At 54.7% G+C, this 19642-nt stretch overlaps 1 protein-coding gene across 2 annotated transcripts in view; it reads left to right on the forward strand.

Moving 5' to 3' along the window:
• Positions 1 to 19078, forward strand: part of FHOD1 (formin homology 2 domain containing 1) — a 31141-nt gene extending 12063 nt beyond the window's left edge. The window contains exons 6-24 of one of the 2 annotated variants that reach the window (XM_081962877.1): positions 77 to 171; positions 730 to 841; positions 1130 to 1224; positions 1315 to 1458; positions 1554 to 1780; positions 1956 to 2066; positions 2728 to 2751; positions 3286 to 3339; positions 9677 to 9792; positions 9905 to 10797; positions 11919 to 12071; positions 12207 to 12389; positions 12768 to 12887; positions 13679 to 13840; positions 13948 to 14138; positions 15646 to 15838; positions 16025 to 16187; positions 17048 to 17224; positions 17440 to 19078. In XM_081962877.1, the coding sequence (XP_081819003.1) occupies positions 77 to 171; positions 730 to 841; positions 1130 to 1224; positions 1315 to 1458; positions 1554 to 1780; positions 1956 to 2066; positions 2728 to 2751; positions 3286 to 3339; positions 9677 to 9792; positions 9905 to 10797; positions 11919 to 12071; positions 12207 to 12389; positions 12768 to 12887; positions 13679 to 13840; positions 13948 to 14138; positions 15646 to 15838; positions 16025 to 16187; positions 17048 to 17224; positions 17440 to 17522 (3296 nt within the window). In that variant the 3' untranslated portion in view covers positions 17523 to 19078. The remainder of the gene's footprint in view (positions 1 to 76; positions 172 to 729; positions 842 to 1129; positions 1225 to 1314; positions 1459 to 1553; positions 1781 to 1955; positions 2067 to 2727; positions 2752 to 3285; positions 3340 to 9676; positions 9793 to 9904; positions 10798 to 11918; positions 12072 to 12206; positions 12390 to 12767; positions 12888 to 13678; positions 13841 to 13947; positions 14139 to 15645; positions 15839 to 16024; positions 16188 to 17047; positions 17225 to 17439) is intronic. The other variant, XM_081962878.1, reaches the window with a different exon arrangement.
• The last annotated feature ends 564 nt before the right edge of the window (positions 19079 to 19642 follow it).

Genomic DNA, 19642 nt, shown 5'->3' on the forward strand with positions numbered 1-19642 from the left:
AGCAGCCGGGTCCAGCCCCTCCTCCCCCAAATGCCGCTGGGGCTCCCACAGGGCCGCTCTTCTCCTCCCCCCGCAGCTCTCAGCCAGATCATGCTGTTTGTGGACGGAATGATGGGGGTGATCCAGCACCCGGAGACGGTGCAATGGCTCTACACCCTGACGGGCAGCCTGGTGAGTGAAGATGCCGGCCGAGGGTGTTCGGGTTGTCCTTAGCTGTCTCGTGAATGTCCTTCCTTCCACCTGGCTTCCGATCCTTCCCTCGGGATCTCCTCGCGCGATCCCCTCGCCAGCACCTCTGGGAGGTGAAGAGGGCAAAGAAATAAGGGCAGCTCAACCCATCCTGCCTGCTGTCTGAGCGGCTGGAGAGCCAAGAGCACCTGCCCTTCCGTGGTCGGCCCCTCAGAGGACGTTGTCCTGGGGGCAAGGACGTTTCCCCCACAAGACCATTCCCGGGGGCCCTCAGGATCAGTCAGGCCTTCAGAGCCTCCAGGCAGAATCCCAGCCCCCAGGGCAGTTGGGAGCGGAGGCTCAGAGGAGTGAGCTCCAAGGAGGCCTCAGGGAAAGGTCTCTTCACCTGCTTGGAGAGCTGGGCGTGTAGCCCTCCTGCTCACCCCAGCCATGGGCGTGGTTGGCGCGCTTGAAGGTGCCCATCTCCACAGCCCCCGCTTGGCTATTTGCCGGAGGAGGCCGGCTCGTTTGGCACATGCGGTTTCCCTCGCCTTCCCCTAGTACCGCCTGGTGGTGAAGACGGCCCTGAAGCTGCTCCTGGTCTTCGTGGAGTTCACCGAGTCCAACGCCCAGCGGCTGATCCAGGCGGTGGGGACTGTGGAGCAGGTCAGAGGTGAGCGCAGAGCCCAGTGGCTGACTTGGCGGGTGGCTGAGCCGAGTTGAGCCCGGAGCTTCTTGGTTTCTCCTTGGAAAGGGCCACCTTCTAGTCTCATCAAACAAACCATTTTTGGTGGCCCCCAAGGACCGCGAAGTGCAGGCTGAGACTGGGCAGGGGAAAGAAGAGGGTCCTGGCACGTCTCTTGGAACGGAAGACGTTCTGCCTTAGGTGGCGATGGGAGCAGCCAGGCCGGGGGGGGGGGGGGGAGGCATCTTCCTCTGTTCCTTACTTGCTGCCTTCCAGGTGGCTTTCCGTGGTCTCGCCTCGTGGCCATCCTGGAGCAGAAGAGCGGGGCTGATACTGAACTGCAGGTGTTTGCAATGACACTCATCAACAAGGTGAGGGGGGGCAGGGCGGGCAGGGGGCACCTCCTGGGGTGGGCTAATGCTTGTGCCCGGCTAATGGTTGTGTCCTGTTGGGGCTTGCAGACGTTGGCTGCCCTCCCTGACCAGGACTCCTTCTACGACGTGACAGATTGTCTGGAGCAGCAGGGCATGGAGCGGCTTGTCCAGGCACACCTGGCCAGCAAGGGCACCGACCCAGACCTGAGGCAACAACTTTCCCTCTATGAGGTGGGGGCGCACGGAGGGAAGCCCTCGGCCCGAGTTGCGCCTGGCAACTGCCTGCCTGTGCCTGCTTGCTAGCTGATGGTCTCTCTGATCCTCAGAATGCCTTAAAGGAGGAGGACGGGGCAGAAGAGCCTCTGCTGGGCACCCGAGCCAAGGAGCGGCGGAGAGGGGACGAGGGCCGGCAGGGGGCCCGGCGCTCCTTCCCCAATGTTATGGCCCAGGAGGAGAACAGAGAAGTCCCTGCTGCTGCTGCTGCTGCTGCTGCGGATGCCTTCCCCAGCGCTCCACAGACGCCGGGCCTGGAGGGAGAGAGCTGTGAGCAGCCGTGAGTGGGGCACGAATGGGGGCCCCACTCCACCTGTCTTGGCCACCGGACTCCCATCCCATATGTCCTCCTCAGGCTGCCATGCTAGCCAATAGAACCCCTGATCTGGCTCTTGTTGGGGACCCACAAAGCCAGGGGCCAATCAGCTGCAGCTCTTGCCCCCTCTCCCTTCCAGGCCCAGCTCCAAGGACTCCTACAGCAGCACCTCCTGTGTGAAACTCTCTGCGCTGCAGGCCCCCGTGGAGGGGGAGCCGCTGGCTGGCCTGGGCGAGAGGAGCGTTTTCAAGTAGGTCCCGGCTGGGCGGCCAAGAGGCCTGTGGAGGAAGCCTCTTGGGGAGGGGACGGGGGGGGGGGCTTGTGGGTGTGGGAGGTTTGCCCAGAGCCTCCTTCCTGGGTCTTTCCTGGGCAGGGAGCCCTCTCTGCAATTAGTCCTTGCCAGCAGATGGAAGGTTTAGGGTGCACACGGAGCCTCTCTGCCTGGGCTCCCTCTTCTCAAGCAGGTGGTGCCGTGGCAGCCGTGGCCTCCAGTTGCAGGTCGGTGGCAGAGCCCCGGGTGGGAGAGGAAGAGGCTGCGCTCTGGCAGCTGGCAGAGCATGGCCCCCGGTGGCTAATCTGATGAGGCTCCCAGGGGCCCCCCAGGCCCTTTCTGCTCCTTGGGGAAGGAGAGGGGACAAGGCTCCAAGGGTCGAGGAGGATGGCGTGTGATGCAGAGGCGGCCCCAGAGTCGCCCCCCTCTTTCCCAGGCACCGCTCTGCTTCTATTGGGCTGCTTCCCTCTTCTCTGGGTGGGCCGGAGGGCTGTGGGCCCAGGACCTTCAGGGTGGGTTGAGAAGCAGGTGGCTGGGTGGGGGGAGCTGTTTCTGTTCTCTTTCTAGCTGCTCTGGGCTTCTCCCAGCTCTCTCGCTCTCTCCAGCACCTGCCCGGCTTAAATGCTATTTCCTCTTCCAGACTTCACCAAGCAGCCCCCGCGTGGTAAGTGATGGCCTGTGTGTGGTGTGCGGTGGTGTCCGTCAGTGAGGGCTTGCGTGTCACGGCTGCCTCTGCTCGAGAAGCAGAGTGGGGTGTGGTGGGCAGTGTGGGGCCGCCCTCCCTGCCAGCAGTGCCAGTTTCTTGGCAAGGAATTCCCTGGTTGGGCTTTGGGGACGCTTTTTGCTCAGCTGCTCTCCGGCTGCCAGGAGCCCGAGGCAGCTGCTTGGCTGGGCTTGTGTCTCGGGGGCATCGGCTTCCACCCCTCAGAATGAGATGGAAAGGGGGTCCCCGTGTCCTCTCTGTTCCACAAGGGGGCTCTGCCTCTGCTTTTGTCGGGGAAGACCTCCGTCCCTGCTTCGAGCTGCCTTTGTGGCAGGGTCCAGGCGGTGGGTTCCTTGGCACGATGGCCATGGGGACTGTGGTAAGCTCCCCTGCCCCCCCCCCCCCCCGCATGACTCTCTTGCCTTTGGGGCTGGCTTGGCCCAGCTTGCAGCATGATGTGGAGGCCCACTGGCACTAACTCCCTTTTTCTCCCAGGGGAGAGGAAGCCCCCCCGGTATGTGGGGACAAGCCCATTCTGAGGCACTTTGAGTAAGTATGGAGTGGCGTGTGCACCCCTGGCCAGGCTGAGGCTCTGGATGGAGACGGAGGCTCCTCTCCCCTGCCTGGTTCTGGGTCCAGGAGGAGGGGCTTGGCTGGGATCCATTTCCAGCTCACATTTTGTTAATGCTGCCACCTGCCAGCCTGACACCCCCCCCCGGTCCCCTCCCTCCCGCTGTATGCAGAAAGAGCCCTTGGGAGACCTGGGCACTCCCTGCCACTTGTCTTGAGGCTGGCTTGATGCATGCCTAGAAAAGAGGCTTCCGTACAGCTGGCAGCAAGAGCTGGAAGCCAAAACCGTTTGGGCCAGATGGCCTTTCCTTCTCCATGGCCTTGCGCAGAGGGCTGTGCAAACAGGCCACTGGCCGGCCAGGTGAGAGGTCACTGATCTACCAGTGCTTACTTAGGCAGGATGATCTGATAAGAAATAGGTGGGCATAAAATGGAAACATTTGATCTGATTCTGAGACCCACCGTTGCATTTTATTTGGGATCTGGACTGCTGTTACATAGTTTTCGGGGCCAGGCTGGTGCATAATGCTTCTCTCCTCCTTTCCTCCTGCACATGGGCTGCGCATGGGCCATTTGCCCATCATCTCCCCCCCCCCCGACTCAAATCCTGCCCATCATAAACTCCTCAACTATCTGGCAAATGCCCCCTGCCTGTTCACAGGGAGATTCTTAATTTTAAAAAAACACCTGGAGAATAGTGCCTTAACAAACCAGGGTTGAAATTCACTTGGAAAGTGAAAGCAAGCAGTCCAGAGGCTGATTTTCTTGCAGCCTTTTCATGGATCTCAGTTAAAGAAATCGGGGAGCATTTTGCTTGGGTGCCCTTGGCTGCCAAGAGCTTGGCAAGGCCCCCTTAATGCCAGGGCATAGGTGGTAACCCACAGCGGGTGTAGCCTCCTCTAAGTCCTGAGCCAGAAGACGGGCTCAATCTGAAAGGGTCCTTTTTCTGGATTTCAGGGAAGGTGGGAGCCTGTGGCCAAAATACATTCCCTGCCCCTGCCCCGTTGCCCTTTCAGGTTCATGCAGTGGTGCAGATATTAAAACGACGGGCTTTGTTTGTTGTGCACAAGTGGATTGATCCTAGAACAAGCTGGGGACGTGGGGATCAGCCTCTGGAATGAGTGTGGCTGGGGCCTCCCCAGGCAGTGTCCCCAGAGGGGGGGAGGCCCGGCATGGCCCCACAGGGCTTCTGGCAGAGTTACGTATATTATACAAGGCCACGTACAGTTGATAAATAAATAAGTAAAGCAGGCATTTCTGGAGAAAGGAGTCAGCTGCTGCTAGTTCTGGCTTCCCTCGGAGTCTCCTCCTTCAGCCGCCCTTGGAGATCTGGGGCTCTAGATTGGAATCCTGGCTCCCCTCCGGCTTAGTGATGGTTATTCTGGGGCAGAGCTCTGAGGAGGATGTGGAGGTTTGGCTGGCCCAGCAGGCGCCTTTCAGGGCTGGAGCGTTAAAGGAGGGCCCTCAGGGAGGCTCCCAGGCAGCTGACTCAAAAGGCTGTGGGGAGCGTCTGGGGGAACGCCTGTGCGCGGGGCGCCTTGTGTGTCCTCTTCGCTTCGGGAACCCAGACCAGGGATGGCGCCTGATGGGCCGGGTTGAGGGATGAGCAGGTGGGCTTCGGGTAGGGCTGCCATGCGAAGGGCCAGGAGGGCCGGTCTGAGGTGAGCAAGACAGATGCAGGTCAGAAGGCAAATGGCCTGAGGCGAGGGAGAAGCAGCGCCTGCCCAAAGGGGAGGTCGCTGGATGTTAGGAGCTCCCTTTCTCTGCTTCAGGCAGAATCGGAGAAGAGAAGAAGCTGCCCTTGGGAGGGAGACTCTGTGAAGGAAAGGGCAAGAAAAGCTGACGTGAAGAAGATGGTGGGCCTCTTGCTGCCCTCGGCCTCCCCATCGGCCCTGAGGCGTTCAGTGCGGGGCAGCTGCCGGCCTCTGCGCCTCAAGGGGGAGGAAGCCCTCTGAGGAAGACCCCTCTTCAAGGGACCCCCACCCACCTCTGGCTGTGGGGAAATGCCAAGAGCCTCTTCTGAGCAGCCTCGACCAGTGGCGCCCCCTTCAGCAGGCCTGTGGGCGCCCGTTCTTTGTGCCCAGAGGCAGAGGGGGCCTGGTGGGACCAGGCGGGGCTCCCCTCTCTCTTTCCCTGGCACTCCCCACTCACGGCCTTAGTAGACCCACAAGCTCTTTTGGCCCCAGTCACACTGAGCCTCTCAGCAGTGCAGGAACTTCCGGCTGTCCCTGAAAGATCAGCAAGCATCTCGGAGGCCTGAAGCCAGAAGGGGAAGCGGAATTCAACCCTGGGGGGCAGTCGGTTGGAGTAGTCCTCTTTCCAAAGGAAGGCAAGGCTGCCAGTCCCCACTGCAGCCAGGAGAGGATGGAGGGCAGGTCAAGAGATCTGGGCAGGACAGGCAGCCCCACAACAAACCCAAAAATCAGCTGGAGCCCCCCCCCCATGGCGATGACAGCCCCAATGGAAGCAGCACACCTCCCGTGGCCCACCTGTGTCTTCAGGTGGGACACTGGAGCAGCCCAGCTTTGGAGTGCAGCACCTTGTGTCATCCTTTGGCTGCCTCACTGTGGGAGGACACTCAGGTGTCCTTACATGAAGGCGAGCAGGACAGCTGGATTCCCTAAGACAGGAATTGCATCTGAAACAGAGAATCTGTCAGATCCTTGATACTCTTTTCTGTATCTTAGCTTACAACTTAATTGTTACTGCTAACCTTTATAGGTAACGTTCATTGTATATGGAAGCCAGCTGAGTTCTTCTATGTGTTTTCATATTATCATAAACTTATAAGGGACTATAAAGGTTATCCAGTCCAGCCCCCAGCTGAATGCAAAGTATACTGCAGCAACTCTGACAGATGGCCGCCTGGCCTTTGTCTGAAAGCGAATGTCCCAGGAGAGCCAGACCATATCATGTGGCCGTCTGTTCCACTGCTAGACAACTTGTGAATTCCGGCAGTTCTCCTGATGTCCAGGATGGACCTCATTCCTCACAGCTTTCACCCCACGGCTCTGGTCCGGTCCTCTGGGACAAGAGAAAATACATCCACTCTCCCTTTGGTGCCACAAACATACTCTCTTCTCCTACTGCCCTCTTTCCCTGAAAATAAGCCCTCTTCGAAAATATTGCAACACAGCAGCAGCCACGAGGTGACCACGCTCGCCGCTCCTGAACCTCAAAAATAACAAGACCTCCCTGAAAATAAGGCCAAGCACTTAATTCAGTGGTCAAAAGAAAATAAGACCCTTTCTTTATCTTGGGGGAAACACGGTACCTCCTCCCTGCTGTCTTCTCTACAGTTCAAAGTAGCAATATCCTTCCTATGGTCTTCTTGGGACGTGAAAGCATCATGGTGGCCTCTTCTGGACTCACTTTGCTAGTCGTTGTCCTTATGCCCACAACTGGACATAGCACTCCTGATCATGATCCCTAGGTGGCGCTTGCCTCTTTCGCAGCTACAAGGTGCTGCTGGCCTCTGCTTGACTTGGGCTCACCAGAGACACCCAGAGCCCTTTTAGCTGCATTTCTCTCAAGGCAGGTCTCTCCTGATCTTGGGCCTGACGTTTCTCCTCCCCAGGTGGAGGATTTTATATTGTTCCCATTACATCCCATCCTATCAGTTTCACCCCTACTCAAGCCTGTTCGGATCTTTTGGAACCGGGGGTGGGTTCCGGCCGCCATTACCTACAGTTCGGTAGTAGAAAAAAATTGCTCCACGCATGTGCACATTTTCATTTAAACATTCTGTGCATGTGCACAACATTAAAAAATTAATGAAAATTACATTTTTAAAATGAAGATTGTTCTGCGCATGTGGAGAACAGAAAATCAAGATGGTGCCACTGATCCTCAAACCGGTACGGTTACATGTCCGTCAGAGTTGCTACCTATTGGCCAAACCGGACCTCTGTTTTGAACCTTTAAACATCCATCTCCCTGCAGAGTTACCCACCCACTCTGCTTTGAACGCTGGGCAGACTTTGCGGTCTCCTTGACTCTCTCGTTCAAGTCCTTTTTAAAAAAAAAGTTTATTTACTTTATTTGAATAATGTAACAATTCCATGTGTTGTCTGGGTACGGTTGCTTTTAGGCAATTGTAATCAAAATGCTTACAATAACATTCATCACAATAACATTATTGATACTATAATAACAATAATATTTAGCGAGTCTATTTTATCAAATTTCCATTTTAACATTTATCGTTTTTATGTCCCTGCATTTCTAACTTCTGTTTTTATTGTCTAACCATTGGTAAAATAAGTCCCATGTCAAAAAGTATTCAGTTTCTTCTTTGTCCTTAATAGTAAGCATTAGTCTATCCATTTCTGCATATTCTAATATTTTCTTAATTACACTCTCATCTGTCGGGATCTCGTCACGCTTCCATTGTTGAGCATATACAATTCTAGCTGAATACATGTAAAATCAAATATATAGTCCTTTTATTAGATTTTTCCAGCAGAATACCTAATAAATATATTTCTGGTTTCATGTCTATATGCTGTTCTCCTGTGCGCTGCTTGGAGAATCTCAAGCATGGGTTAACTTTGTCCATTAGCCTAGAGACTGAGTTATGTAATTGTTGACCACGCCTCCTCTGACTGGAAGAGTTCGGTTTTTTAATTCAGTCCAGCCTAAAGAGACATAAAATAATTTGCTCTAGGATAATAGACAAAATTAACTCATTTCTTCAGGATTCCTCATTACTTTGACTGTTTACTTGTGAAAATTGGCGAAGTACAGTTCGCGTTGTCTGGCTGATTTGGCGAGCGGCAGTTTACTTTTAACCTTGACTCCACTCGGCACCTCTAGCAAGCCCCTTGTGGCTCTCGCGGCTGGGGGACTTATCGCCTGCAGAGGGTCACAGCCGCGCGGCTTGACTTGCATTTGTGTTGCGGTTGAGAGTCGGTTCGCCACTCTCGCGCTGGTTAGGGTGGGCGCAATCCACTTGTTCTAGCGTGATCTGTCCGACAGCGGTTTCGTCGCTTTGCCGCTGCCACGCTCTCATTGCTGCTGCCACGTTCTCATTGCCGCTAGGTTGGTGCCACAATAACAGGATTGCTGGAGGACTCTGGCGGGAGCGGTGGCCATTTTGGAGCTGGATTTGAATTTCGCGCCGTTCTAGCTGGCGGTTGCCATTTTGGGAGCCATTTGTTTTTGCGCCAAAAAAGCGGCCGGAAGGTGCCTTGCAGTTCGTGCCTGAATTGCGGTGGTACACCAACGGTTTTATCTGTGCTTGAGGAGGTCGGTGCGCTGCTACTCCACTTCGGCATATGCGATTGTCTTCGATCTCAGCAGATTGTGCCAGCTTCGCTATTCGTAGCAGCGTATTCACTCTGATATTTGAACGTGAGCTTGAGCCTTTCAATTCTCCCCGTTAGTCATAATGGCAGATCATCCCACCTCCGGAGGCAGCGCTGGGGCTTCTGTTTCTTCCCCGTTGCACTCTGAGACAGCTGAGGCCAGCACTAGGGTGGGCAGGGCCTAGTAATACATCCCAATAACATTTGGATGTATCAATGCTTCCACTGTGGAAAGCCAGGCTGGTTTTGTCAAGTAGTGTTGTTCTTTAATTTTAAGCCATACTGATAACAGTGCATTTCTAACATCTTTGAAAGTAGCTATGTATCTTATTCATCCCATACCATCAAAAAAGCATTCCTACCTAGTTGAAAGTTGTGTCCGTCTTTTATGCCTCATACGGATCCATTCTTTCACCCATGTAAGCACCGAGGCCTGGCAGTACAATTCCAAATATGGCAGCCCAAAGTCCCCTCTTTTTGGGAAGTCTTGCAACATTTTCAAACCTATTCTTGCTTTTTCTCCTGACCAATTCCCCTCCTCCAAGATACCCAGAGGTCTCTGAAGTGCTGGGTGATGATCCCGTCCCAGCAGAGGGCTCTTTTGACGCTGTGGCGTAACTCCAGGGGTCACACCTGTCTTAGTATAAGCAGCTCCAGGAGAGAGATTCCTTTGTCTTGGGGAATAGGTTGGCCTTGGCTTGGCCTTTGAGTTCCAGAAACGCCCAGCAATGGTCATCCCTTGGAAAAACAGGGAAGCCTTGCTCCTCAAAGCAAGCTCCTGTTCTGCAGCATCTGCCTTTGGAGGGTACTCCTTTGTCCATGCAAGCTTTGCAAATTTTCATAGAAAGCCAAGGGGGGCTGGCAGGGTTGGGTCTCTCTCTCTCTCTCTCTCTCTCGGTGACTGAACGTATGCCTAGTAAGAGAGCTCATGTTTGGCCCAGTCCGCTGGACACAAGGCTGACGGATGGTGTCCCCAATGCAGTGGTATGGAGTGTCCTCTTCTCTTGCAGAGCCCGTTTTTTGGAAAACCTGGCTGCCTCCCAGAAAGAGAAGATCAGTGCCATCACCCGTGGACGAGCAGATGTTCTGGCTGAAGCTGTTTCGAGCACTGAGCAAGTGGCTCCAGGTAGCGTGCCGGGGTGCAGGGGGAACCTCCTTTGTGGCACAGCTTTTCCCTTCCTTGGTTCCGTTCTCTCCTGCTTGGCCTTTCCCCCTTTAAGTGCCCCTTTCTGCCACAGGGTGGTGGAGCGAAGGACAAAACGGAAGCGCCAGCTGGAAAGGGCCCAGCTCAGAGCCTGATTTGGAGCACGCGGAGGGCAGGGAGAACGTGTCCCCCAAAGATGCCTCTCTAAGCCACCTCATTGACACCGCCTGCATCTTGGGCCCGGACCCAGTATGTGCCCCGGGTGGCATCAATGGGGCTCTCGAGAGTAGCAATGCTTCTGCGAAGAGAAAACAGATGCTCGACATGCTGTTTGCTAATAAGAGCCCGGAGAGAACGCTGCTCACAGATCAATGCATGGAAGAGACGGGGACGATGGGGCCTCGGGAAGAGGAGAGCCAGGAGAGGATGGGGCAGCAGAACAAATCTCGGGCCCTTCCCTTGAAAAGCCAGTTCAGCATTGAAGCGGAAACCAGTCTGAAGAGGCTGGACAGGGCCCAGGGAAGGGGAGGCCCACTGGGGCTTGGTTCTCAGCCTCTGAAGATCCAGGATCTGGACTTCTCAGACCTGTGTGAGGAGGAAGATTTTGATGCACAGGAAGCAAAGGTGGCCAAGACGGCCTTGCCCCACGTGGCTTTGGGAGCAGGTGAGGACCTGGCTCCTCCTCTCATTCCCGGCTGTGCTCCACCACCTCCGCCTCCTCCTCCTCCCCCCCCAGCTGGCATACCTGGTCCCCCTCCTCCCCCTCCATTCAGCAGCCCCCTTCCTGGGGGAGAAGCCAGCTCCCTTGCCAAGAAAAAGAAGACTGTCAAGCTCTTCTGGAGGGAGCTGAAAGACCTAGATGGCCCTGCCCGGGAAAGTCGCTTTGGGCAGGCCACTCTGTGGGCATCCCTGGAGAAGGTTGAGATTGACTCCACTAAGCTGGAACATCTCTTTGAGTCCAGGGCAAAGGAGGCTCCAAGTTCCAAGGTAAGTGGCTGCATGAGGCTGCAGTTTGGCATATCAAAACTCTTCTCTGGCTGGAGGAGAACATAGAACATAAAATGACAGTTGGAGGTCTTCCAGCCCAACCCCCTGCTCAAGCAGGAGACCCCATACCCTTTTGGACAAATGGTTGTCCAATCTCTTGGTGAAAGCCTCCAGTGATGGAGCACCCACAACTTCTGGAGGCAAGTCGTTTCACTGATCAAGTGCTCTCACTGTCCGGAAATCTCTCCTTAGCTCTAGGTTGGATCTCTCCTTGATCATTTTCCATTCTTTGCTTGTCTTGCCTTCTGGTGCTTTGGATAATAGATTGGCCTCCTCTTCTCAGTGACAGTCCCTCAAATATTAGAGGACTAGGACCATGTGGCCGCAATCTTTCTCTTTGTTGGACTAGGCTTATCTTGTGGGATAGTGCCCAGTGCTATCTTTTAAAGAGTTGACTATTCCCCAAGAGTTGGTGGTGTCTGCAAATTGGGTGAGTTCACCTCCCCTCCCCTAATCTGGATCGTTTATGAAAACGTTGAAGAGCACTGGGGCTAAGACAGAAACTTGGGAACAGCAGCTGTCCTGACATCACTTCCCGGCTTGGAGATGTGGGCTGCTCCTCATCTTCAAGCTCTCCTATGGCCATTCCATGGGCTCAAAATGCAAGAGCAAAAGAAACTGCTCTGGCACAGCAGCTTCCCACCAGTCCATGGGCTCACTGCCCGCAGGGGTTCTGTGTAGAGATATTTGCAGATCTTTTGGGGCGCTGAGCTTTTGAGCTGCTGGTAGACCAACCTCTTCCAATCTAGCTGGTCCTTGTTTAGGTCAGGCCGTGGAAAGGTTTCTTTCTCTTGCTCCAGGCCTTTGGGCATAAATGGTGGGGTTGATAAAGAAGTAGAGCAGCCGAAGCACACGGTGACTTGTGCCTCAGCCTGGCAGGTGCTTTCAGACTTCAGCTCCGCATCCTCAGGGGCCTCTGCGTTTCTTGGCTTATAATGGTGGAGTTTGCAAAAATGTATCTGGGTTCTCTTTCCCACAGGGGACTTATCAAAGCAAATATGGGCAAAGATGCCCCCGGATCCTGTGTTTATTCTCTTCCAATCCTGCTGTTCCCCTTTTAGAAAGCTGTGGATGGAAGGAAGCTGATTGTGATCCTGGATCCCAAGAGGAGCAATGCCATCAATATTGGTTTGACGGTGTTGCCTCCCATCCATGTCATCAAGACGGCTATTCTCAACTTTGATGAGTTTGCAATCAATAAGGAAGGGATTGAGGTGAGAAGGGATTCCTGGGGTACCTTTGGGTGGGGGTCCTCAGTGCTTCAGAAAGCTTCTTAGGCAGGAAAACATCAGGAGCCTCTGATGGAACTGAAGGAGGTTTTTAGTCCCTCTGACTTTCTTATTTAACAGAAAATATTGACCATGGTTCCCACAGAGGAGGAGAAGCAGAAGATCCAGGAGGCCCAACTGGCAAACCCGAATCTCCCTCTGGGGTCAGCCGAGCAATTTCTTCTCACGCTCTCCTCCATCACAGAGCTCCCGGCTCGCCTGCAGTTGTGGGCTTTCAAGCTGGACTATGAAGCCCTGGAGAAGGTACTTTGTGCAAGACCTGGATTGACCAGGAGGAAAGGGGTGACTTCAGGGTGACCCTCCCTGCTCGCTTGCGTGAAGAATCTGCTGGCTATCAAGGAAGGGCAAGTCCAGGTGTCAATCTGGCAACCGAGCATCCCTATTAATATGAGGCACTCGTGCAGCATTGCTGTCTGCCATACTTGGTAGGTTTAGAGACAGGGATGTCACTCCAGGCCTTGAGTGTCTGACCAGACGGTTCTCTTCTGAACCTTCCCTCTCCTTCCCTTTTCAGTGTTTCCCATTCCGGGAGGAATTTATTTTATTGATCAAGTTTATTTGCTGCCCACCCTGAGGTTCAGACAACTCTGAGCGGAACCTTCTTTATTTTCTTCTCTTCAGGAAATTGTAGAGCCTCTGTTCGATCTGAAGCTGGGCATGGAGCAACTAGCCAAGAACCAGACCTTCAGGTGTATTCTGTCCACCCTTCTAGCCATGGGCAACCTCCTGAACGGCTCCCAGGTGAAGCATGGCATGACTTAGGAAAGTCTGGTGCTTGGTGTCAGACCTGCCCCAGTCTGATCTCCTAGGAAAGTAAAGCTCTCGACTCCATTCAGTTGAAGTGAAAGGAACTTTTACTAAGAGACACCGATTGCAGTAAAGTCAAGCCGAATCTAAAATCTGACTCCCTAGCTTCCCCTAACCCTCCCCCACACGATCTGCCCATGTGTAGCCAATTTGGCACCGCTGAGATGTTTTGGGAAACGCGGAGGTATTTGTGCTGGTGAAATTCCACTCTCAGGGTATTCAGCCTTGAGGACGTCAGCACTAGCATGAACCAGATTCCAAACTGCTCTGCTCTTCCTCGCACGTCAGTTCCCTCTCCCAATCTCCCATCATAAAGGTATACAGCTTTATTGCCCATTTGTGCCCCCCTCCCTTCTCCGATTGATGGCAGAGCGCCAGCTGGCCCTGCCCAAGCCAGTGCATTGGATCAGGATGTATCTGAAGTGACCAAGGCACAGCTTTTCCTGCCTTTTCCCCTGCTCTGCTCTAGGGAAGCTTCTGGGATTGGGGGCTGGTTTCTCAGATGGGACGTAGGCCAAAGCTTGCCCGGATGCCTCTTCTGTAGCCCGCTCCTTGGAGCCCTTTAAAAGGTCCTTTTAAGACGTCCAGGATCTAAATAGGGTCATCTGAGGGGCCCCCAGGACAGAACCTCCGCTCTTTGTTGACGGTCTCTGGACCGGCTTCTCCTCCACCACAGGAGGAAAGAACCTCCTCTCTTCCTGCACTTACAAGGTTCTACATTTCAGAGTCGAGGGTTTGAGCTCAGCTACCTGGCCAAAGTGTCAGAGGTAAAAGACACCGTTCACCGGCAGAGCCTCCTGTACCACCTGTGCCAATTTGTGGTAGTGGCGTTCCCAGCCACCACAGACCTCTACTCAGAGATCGCTGCCCTCACTCGCTGTGCCAAGGTGAGGGGGATTTCCTTCCCTCGTTTTGCACCCGGAAGGCTGAGTTTGGGTATCCAGCCCAAATCCCACAGGGCGACACATTGACAGCTGTCGTATTATCTCCTCAGGTGGATTTTGAGGAGCTGGCAGAAAGTCTCCTGCAGCTGGAACGGCGGTGCAAAGCCTCCTGGGAGCACCTGAAGGCCATCGCAAAGCACGATTGCAAGCCAGCCCTCAAGAGCAAGCTTCTGGACTTCCTGCAGGCCAGCACAGAGAAGATGAGTCTCCTTAAGATCGTCCACCGGCGGGTGATGAACAGGTCAGTGGCTCTAGATGGTCTGACTGCTGCCGGCCGAGTAATGGCCGGACCCCTCTTGCCCGTCAAGAAGGGCATCTGTTGGGTGCATGGCCACAAACAGAGCAGTGTTCCGCTTAACGTCAGATGCAGTTTCCCGCAAGAGAAATGGTCACAGGCGACCAGGTGAAGGCTGAGCTTCTTTTAAGCAGAACTGATCCCTGGATTGGCCACATCACGGCAAGATGACGGCACCCCAAGGCATCTAACATTAAGGGCAGGATCGGCCAGGGGGGAGGCAAAGCTCCTCACACACTCCGCTCTTCTCCCACTTGTGGGGCCGGACCGTGTGGCAGGCCCTTTCCTGTCCTGGGAGATTCATTCTGGGAAGGCTGGAACCCTCCCGTGGAACTCCCAGACTGGAACATCCTGGGGAGAATAAATGCCCGTAAAATAAATCAATAAATAGACGTCCTGAGGTGAAACTATCCCATCCAGAAAACAGCCCCCTCCCCCCACTAGAATTTGAGCAAGCGCTTCAGGGTCTGGGTACAAAGGGGAGCCTTGAGGTCCTTGCCTTGCCTGCTGGCCACAGCACGGATCTCGCCACCTTGGAGGGTCTTGCAACAGCTGGTCAAGGTCAGATCAGGGCTCTATCTGGATGGAATCTGGGGCGCCCCCAGAGGAAGCCCAGGGGAAGCCAAGGACTTTGCCTCGAGAGAGCGTGGGGCCAGTAGAAGCCGTGGCCTTACAAAGGCAGCCACACTGCTTGCTTTCCCTTCTCAGGTGCCCAAGTGCTGTCAGCCCCCTCCCCCCTCCCCCCATTTTCCTTGGTGCGTTAGTTCAATTTGGTCATTTCCTTATTTTGTCGTGATTGCTCCTTTAATGTTAAATTGCTGAATATTTGATTTTAACAAGACCTTTACCATGCTTGAAAGCTGAAAAATGAGATGGGAATTTAGTGTCTGGAAGGATGAGAGGCCAAACAGGCTGTCCCTGGAGGGATTTTCTGCCCAAGTGCTGCAGTCTTCCTCTCCGAGGGGGAGGCGGCATTTTTGCTTTTCTGCTGCTCCAAGCACCCTTCAGCCCCTTCTGGAGGCCTTAGGGCCCCGTCTGGGATCAACATCATTCAAACTTTTCGGGGTCCCTGGAGGTCCTTCCGAGGGAAGAGGATGGGTGGACACACTTGAGCAGATTCCTGCAGTGCCAGCTACAATTTGTCTTGAAGGCCACAGGCCGGTCTCTCTGGCAGTGCCACCTTGGACCCAAGCATAGCAATAGCACTTAGACTTATATACCATTTCACAGGGCTTTACTGCCCTCGCTAAGCAGTTTACAGTCAGCCTGTTGCCCCCAACAATCCTCATTTTACCGACCTCGAAAGGACAGAAGGCTGAGTCAACCTTGAGCTGGTGAGACTTGAACTGCCAGCAATCAGCCGAAGTAGCCTGCAGTACTGGATTCTAACCACTGCACCACCGAGGCTCATGATTCTCCCTCTCTCTCCCTCTCTCTCCCTCTCTCTCTCAAGGTTCCTCTCCTTTCTCCTGTTCCTGGGTTACGACGCACCGTCGGCGCAGAACGTGCGGGTTACCAGCTTCTGCCGGCTCCTGCGGGAGTTTGCCCTGGAGTACCACACGTGCCGAGAGCGCGTCCTGCAGCAGCAGAAGAAGCGGGCAGCCTATCGGGAGAGGAACAAGACCCGGGGCAAGATGATTACTGAGGTGAGCCATCCAAGGTTGCTCAAAAGGTTTTGTTTGAGTCCAACAGGCCACACAAAAAGAGGGGACCCGTCTGCATCCTCCCCCCCCCCCTCTGGGAGGCCTTGCAGTTGCCAAGAAGAGAGGGAAGAGGAAGACCCACGGGGGGGGGGAGGGGATTGCATCCTTGGGTATCTTCTCCCTTTGCAGATGGAGAAGTTTGCTGCAGCCAGCAAGACCGAAGACGACTGTGCCTCTCCTGCTGTGCTATCAGCCAGCCCGGAGCAAAAGGACGAAGCCAGCCATAAAGACATGACCAGTTTGCTGGTCTCCCCAGCAGAAGGCCCTGGCCACCGCCCTCGCGCCAGCAGAGGTAGGACCTAGCCCAGGGGTGGCTGGCATGGGATCTGGCCTGGGCCTCCTCCTGAGCAGGGCTCCCTTTCTTAGCTTTCTGGCAGGAAACAATCCCTGTCCTCCTTCCAGGTCCTTCTGGAAGCCTCCGGTTCCCCCCTCCCTCCACAGCATTGCTAAAGGTCCTTCTGCATTCCCCTGCTACCCTCCATCCCCTGTGGGGGTCGGATCCAGGCAAGTCTTAAGTCCCGTGAGCTGAATTAGTAAGAGCTCCGTGCTCTCAGCCCGGAGGGGTGACAGGAAGAGGCGAATTGAGCGGCGTGAAAGGAGACGAAGCCCAAGGGAGACTGTGCTGCTCTTCTCAGAGGGCAGAGAAGCCTCCTGGGGCCAAAGGCCGCAGGGAGCTCGTTCCCACGTTCTTTTTCCAGCTTTCTGCAGAGCAGCCAACCAAGGATGCGCTTGTAGCTTCTGTGGCCTTCCTTTGGCCAGTGATCTTCTGCCCATCATACGAGGCTGCTTTCTCTTTTTCCAGATGTTTGGGCTCTTATTTAAGGGGAGCCTCTTTCTCACAACAGAATTGGGCCCAGGGAGGATTGCTCGAACCCTTCTCCCAATTGGTTGCCGCACATGGCTTCTCTTTAGATGATGGCACATCCCTGGCACATCAGCAGGCAGAGGAAGGAGGCATCCCAGGGCAGAGGAAGGATGAGGCCAAAGAGACCCACTTAGGGTTCTGGGAAAGTTTAAAGTTAATTGGGGGAGGGGGGGGGCTGAAAAGTGCACTGCAGTTACATGGAGACGATGTAAGCTAGCTCAACTCCCCCCCCACACACACACGCATGTCAGCAATTCCCTCCGCCCCTCAGGAGTTTTTCCATTTAGGTGTTGGGAAGCAGAGTCCCGCCGGAGGGCCCAGCCCCCAGGAGGAAGCGGCTGGCTCTCCCGAGGACGCTTCTGAGGAGATCATGAACCGCCTGGTCAAGTCCGTGACCCAGAGGTCTCCGGCCCGCTCAGGCCCAGCCAAAGAACGCCGGCGGTCACGTGGGAACAGGAAGTCCTGTGAGTGTTGCCTCTTGGGTGGAGACCATACACGGCTTCTGTGCACGTCCCCCTTGGAGGGGGCGATTGATCTGGAAGAGAGGAGTGGGAGGAGAGGTCTATCCCCCCCCCCTCAAAGCAGGCACCAACCCCACTAGGGTGGCTCCGGTCCTGCTGCCAGAGGGGCCTCTGCGTCTCCCTGATCCCTCCCCCTCCTGCTCTTTGCTTCCTTGCAGTGAGGCGCACCCTGAAGAGCGGCCTGAGTGAGGAGCTGGTGCAGGCCCTGGGCCTGGCTCAGTCGGCCAGCATGAGCGTGTGAGGAGCCCCCCACGGCCGTGCCCGAACTGGAGAGGCTCTTCCTTTTGGAGGCTGCCTCCCTTCGCCCAGAGAGGCTGGGGGAGAGGGGGGCGTTTCCCGCTTGGCCCTTTGTGCCTTGAGGAGCAAGCTTCGCTTGGCCAGCGTGTTGGCCTGTGTGCCTGTGTGGAGGCTCCCGCTCAGGGCTGGGGCGCTGAGGCCTCTGTTCCAGAGGGAGGGTGGCTGCTGTCTCCTTCCCCGCCCATGTCTTGCAGTGGGGATGGGCAGGCTTAATGGAGAAGAGGCTGGAGGGAAGGTAGCTGGGCACTCCAAAGGAAGGGCTCTCCATGCCCATCCCCTCCACTGCCGCAGCCTCTGCCTCAGGAGGAACCTCCTTGGCCCTTCCTGGAGTTCAGCCTCAGGAACGAGAAGTAAAAGTCGCTCTTGCAAATCTCGCCAGGCAGCCGACTTCCTCTTTTCCCCTCCTGTCTGTTATGTCCTCCGTCTTTGTTCATGAAGGGGTTTGAAAACTGAGCTGTGTGGAAATCCTCCCCCCCCTAGAACAGAAACCGGCTGTTGGCTAACCCCCCCCAGGCCCCCCCACCTTCCTCAACAGCATTCCCCCCCACCATCTGAGCTTTGGGGCCCAGCAGCCCCTGAGGAGACTCCAGAGAAGAAGAGGTAGCAAGAGCTGAAGGGGGCTTTGCCTGCTTCCTGGGGTCCCTTTCTCTGGTGGCCTTTAGGGTCCCAGCTCTCAGGCCAGGAGGATCCAGAACCCTGCTCTGCCCTCGCCCTAGTCTCCGGAGCCATTGGCACCCAGGGCCTTTGGGAGAGGTTCAGGAAGAGAGATTCTACAGAGAGAGAGAGGGAGAGAGAGACGCCTCCTTGGGTGGGAAGAGGAGGAGTGGAAAGCAGTCAAAGAAAGTAAATAACTTGCAATAAGATGGGAAAGCTTCCCTCTCCCTCCCCCCCTCCCTTTTTACTTCTCTTGTTCTTGGTCAGCCGCCTGGGCAGCTGCCTTTTGTTCTTTAAAGTCCCCATGTTCTGTTTCTGAAACCCCTCCAAGAAATGCCTCTTTTTGCTGGCTCTTCTCCCTCCCCGTGTTGGTTTTGCACCTGGATTCTCCCATGGCTCCTCTTGGGCTGGGGGCTTCCTTTGTATTGGGTCTGCCTTCATCCCACCTTCAATCTAGTCTCTTCTGTTATTGTGTGCCTGCATGCTCGCAGGCACACACACGCACACGCTTTTAAGGACTCGTTCCAACTCCATTCAACCCCATCCTTTGTTTCCGAGAGAAGACATTTCATGATAAATTAATTATTTCTTAACTTCCACCTCCTTGTAGTATAATGAAGTGAGCAGAAGGACAAAAGGGTACAAAGTCATTTTTGGACCTTTTGGCCAGGGTCCCTCCTGCTGCTCACCATCTTCACCAACATCTCAGGTCTCCGCTCCTCCATCCGTCTTCCTGCCTTCATTAAACGCCCTTCAGGGACATACACATTCATCTTGTTTTTCACCAATTGTGTAGAAATTGTTCCTTCCTTTCTGCCTATTAAATAAAGCTACCTTGGTTGTTAATCATTAGTTTTTAAATCCATATTCCTTGCTACACCATATAATTTGTCTGATATCATTTGGATTGTCAGTTGACCACAGAGTTCGTCTGCATGCAAAAGTACACACGTACTTATGTCCCCAGTGCAACACACTTGAAGTGCCTCAGGTATTCCTGATACAGCTGACTTTTAAATGCAAGAAACAACCCCAAAGTCACCATGCTCAGATCTGAACTTCAGCAGCCATTGGATTCATATCCCCATGCTTTACTTACACCACGTACCACTATTGCTACATTCAGCAACCGGCCTCCAAATCTTTTCCTGAGAAAGAGTCCATGATTCATCTTCCTTTTATGAGATGGGAAGAGTTGAAGCTCTGGGAATCTGATGGAGCTGGTGCAACATAGTGTTAGGGTCAGAAAGTCCCAAGAGGCACTGGAGTTTCTGCAGCTTTTCTGTACAGCTTCAGCATTACAGGGATGGCTGGTCCCACCCTGTGATGGGGGGGGGGAGGGTTTGTGTGGGTCTGGAGTTGATCTGTTAATGAGTAACTCTTTGTGGCACTGTTGGCTTCAGGACTGGC

This window comes from Natrix helvetica (genome assembly GCF_964273705.1).
Source record: "Natrix helvetica genome assembly, chromosome: 10".
NCBI classification, from domain to species: Eukaryota; Metazoa; Chordata; class Lepidosauria; order Squamata; family Natricidae; genus Natrix; species Natrix helvetica.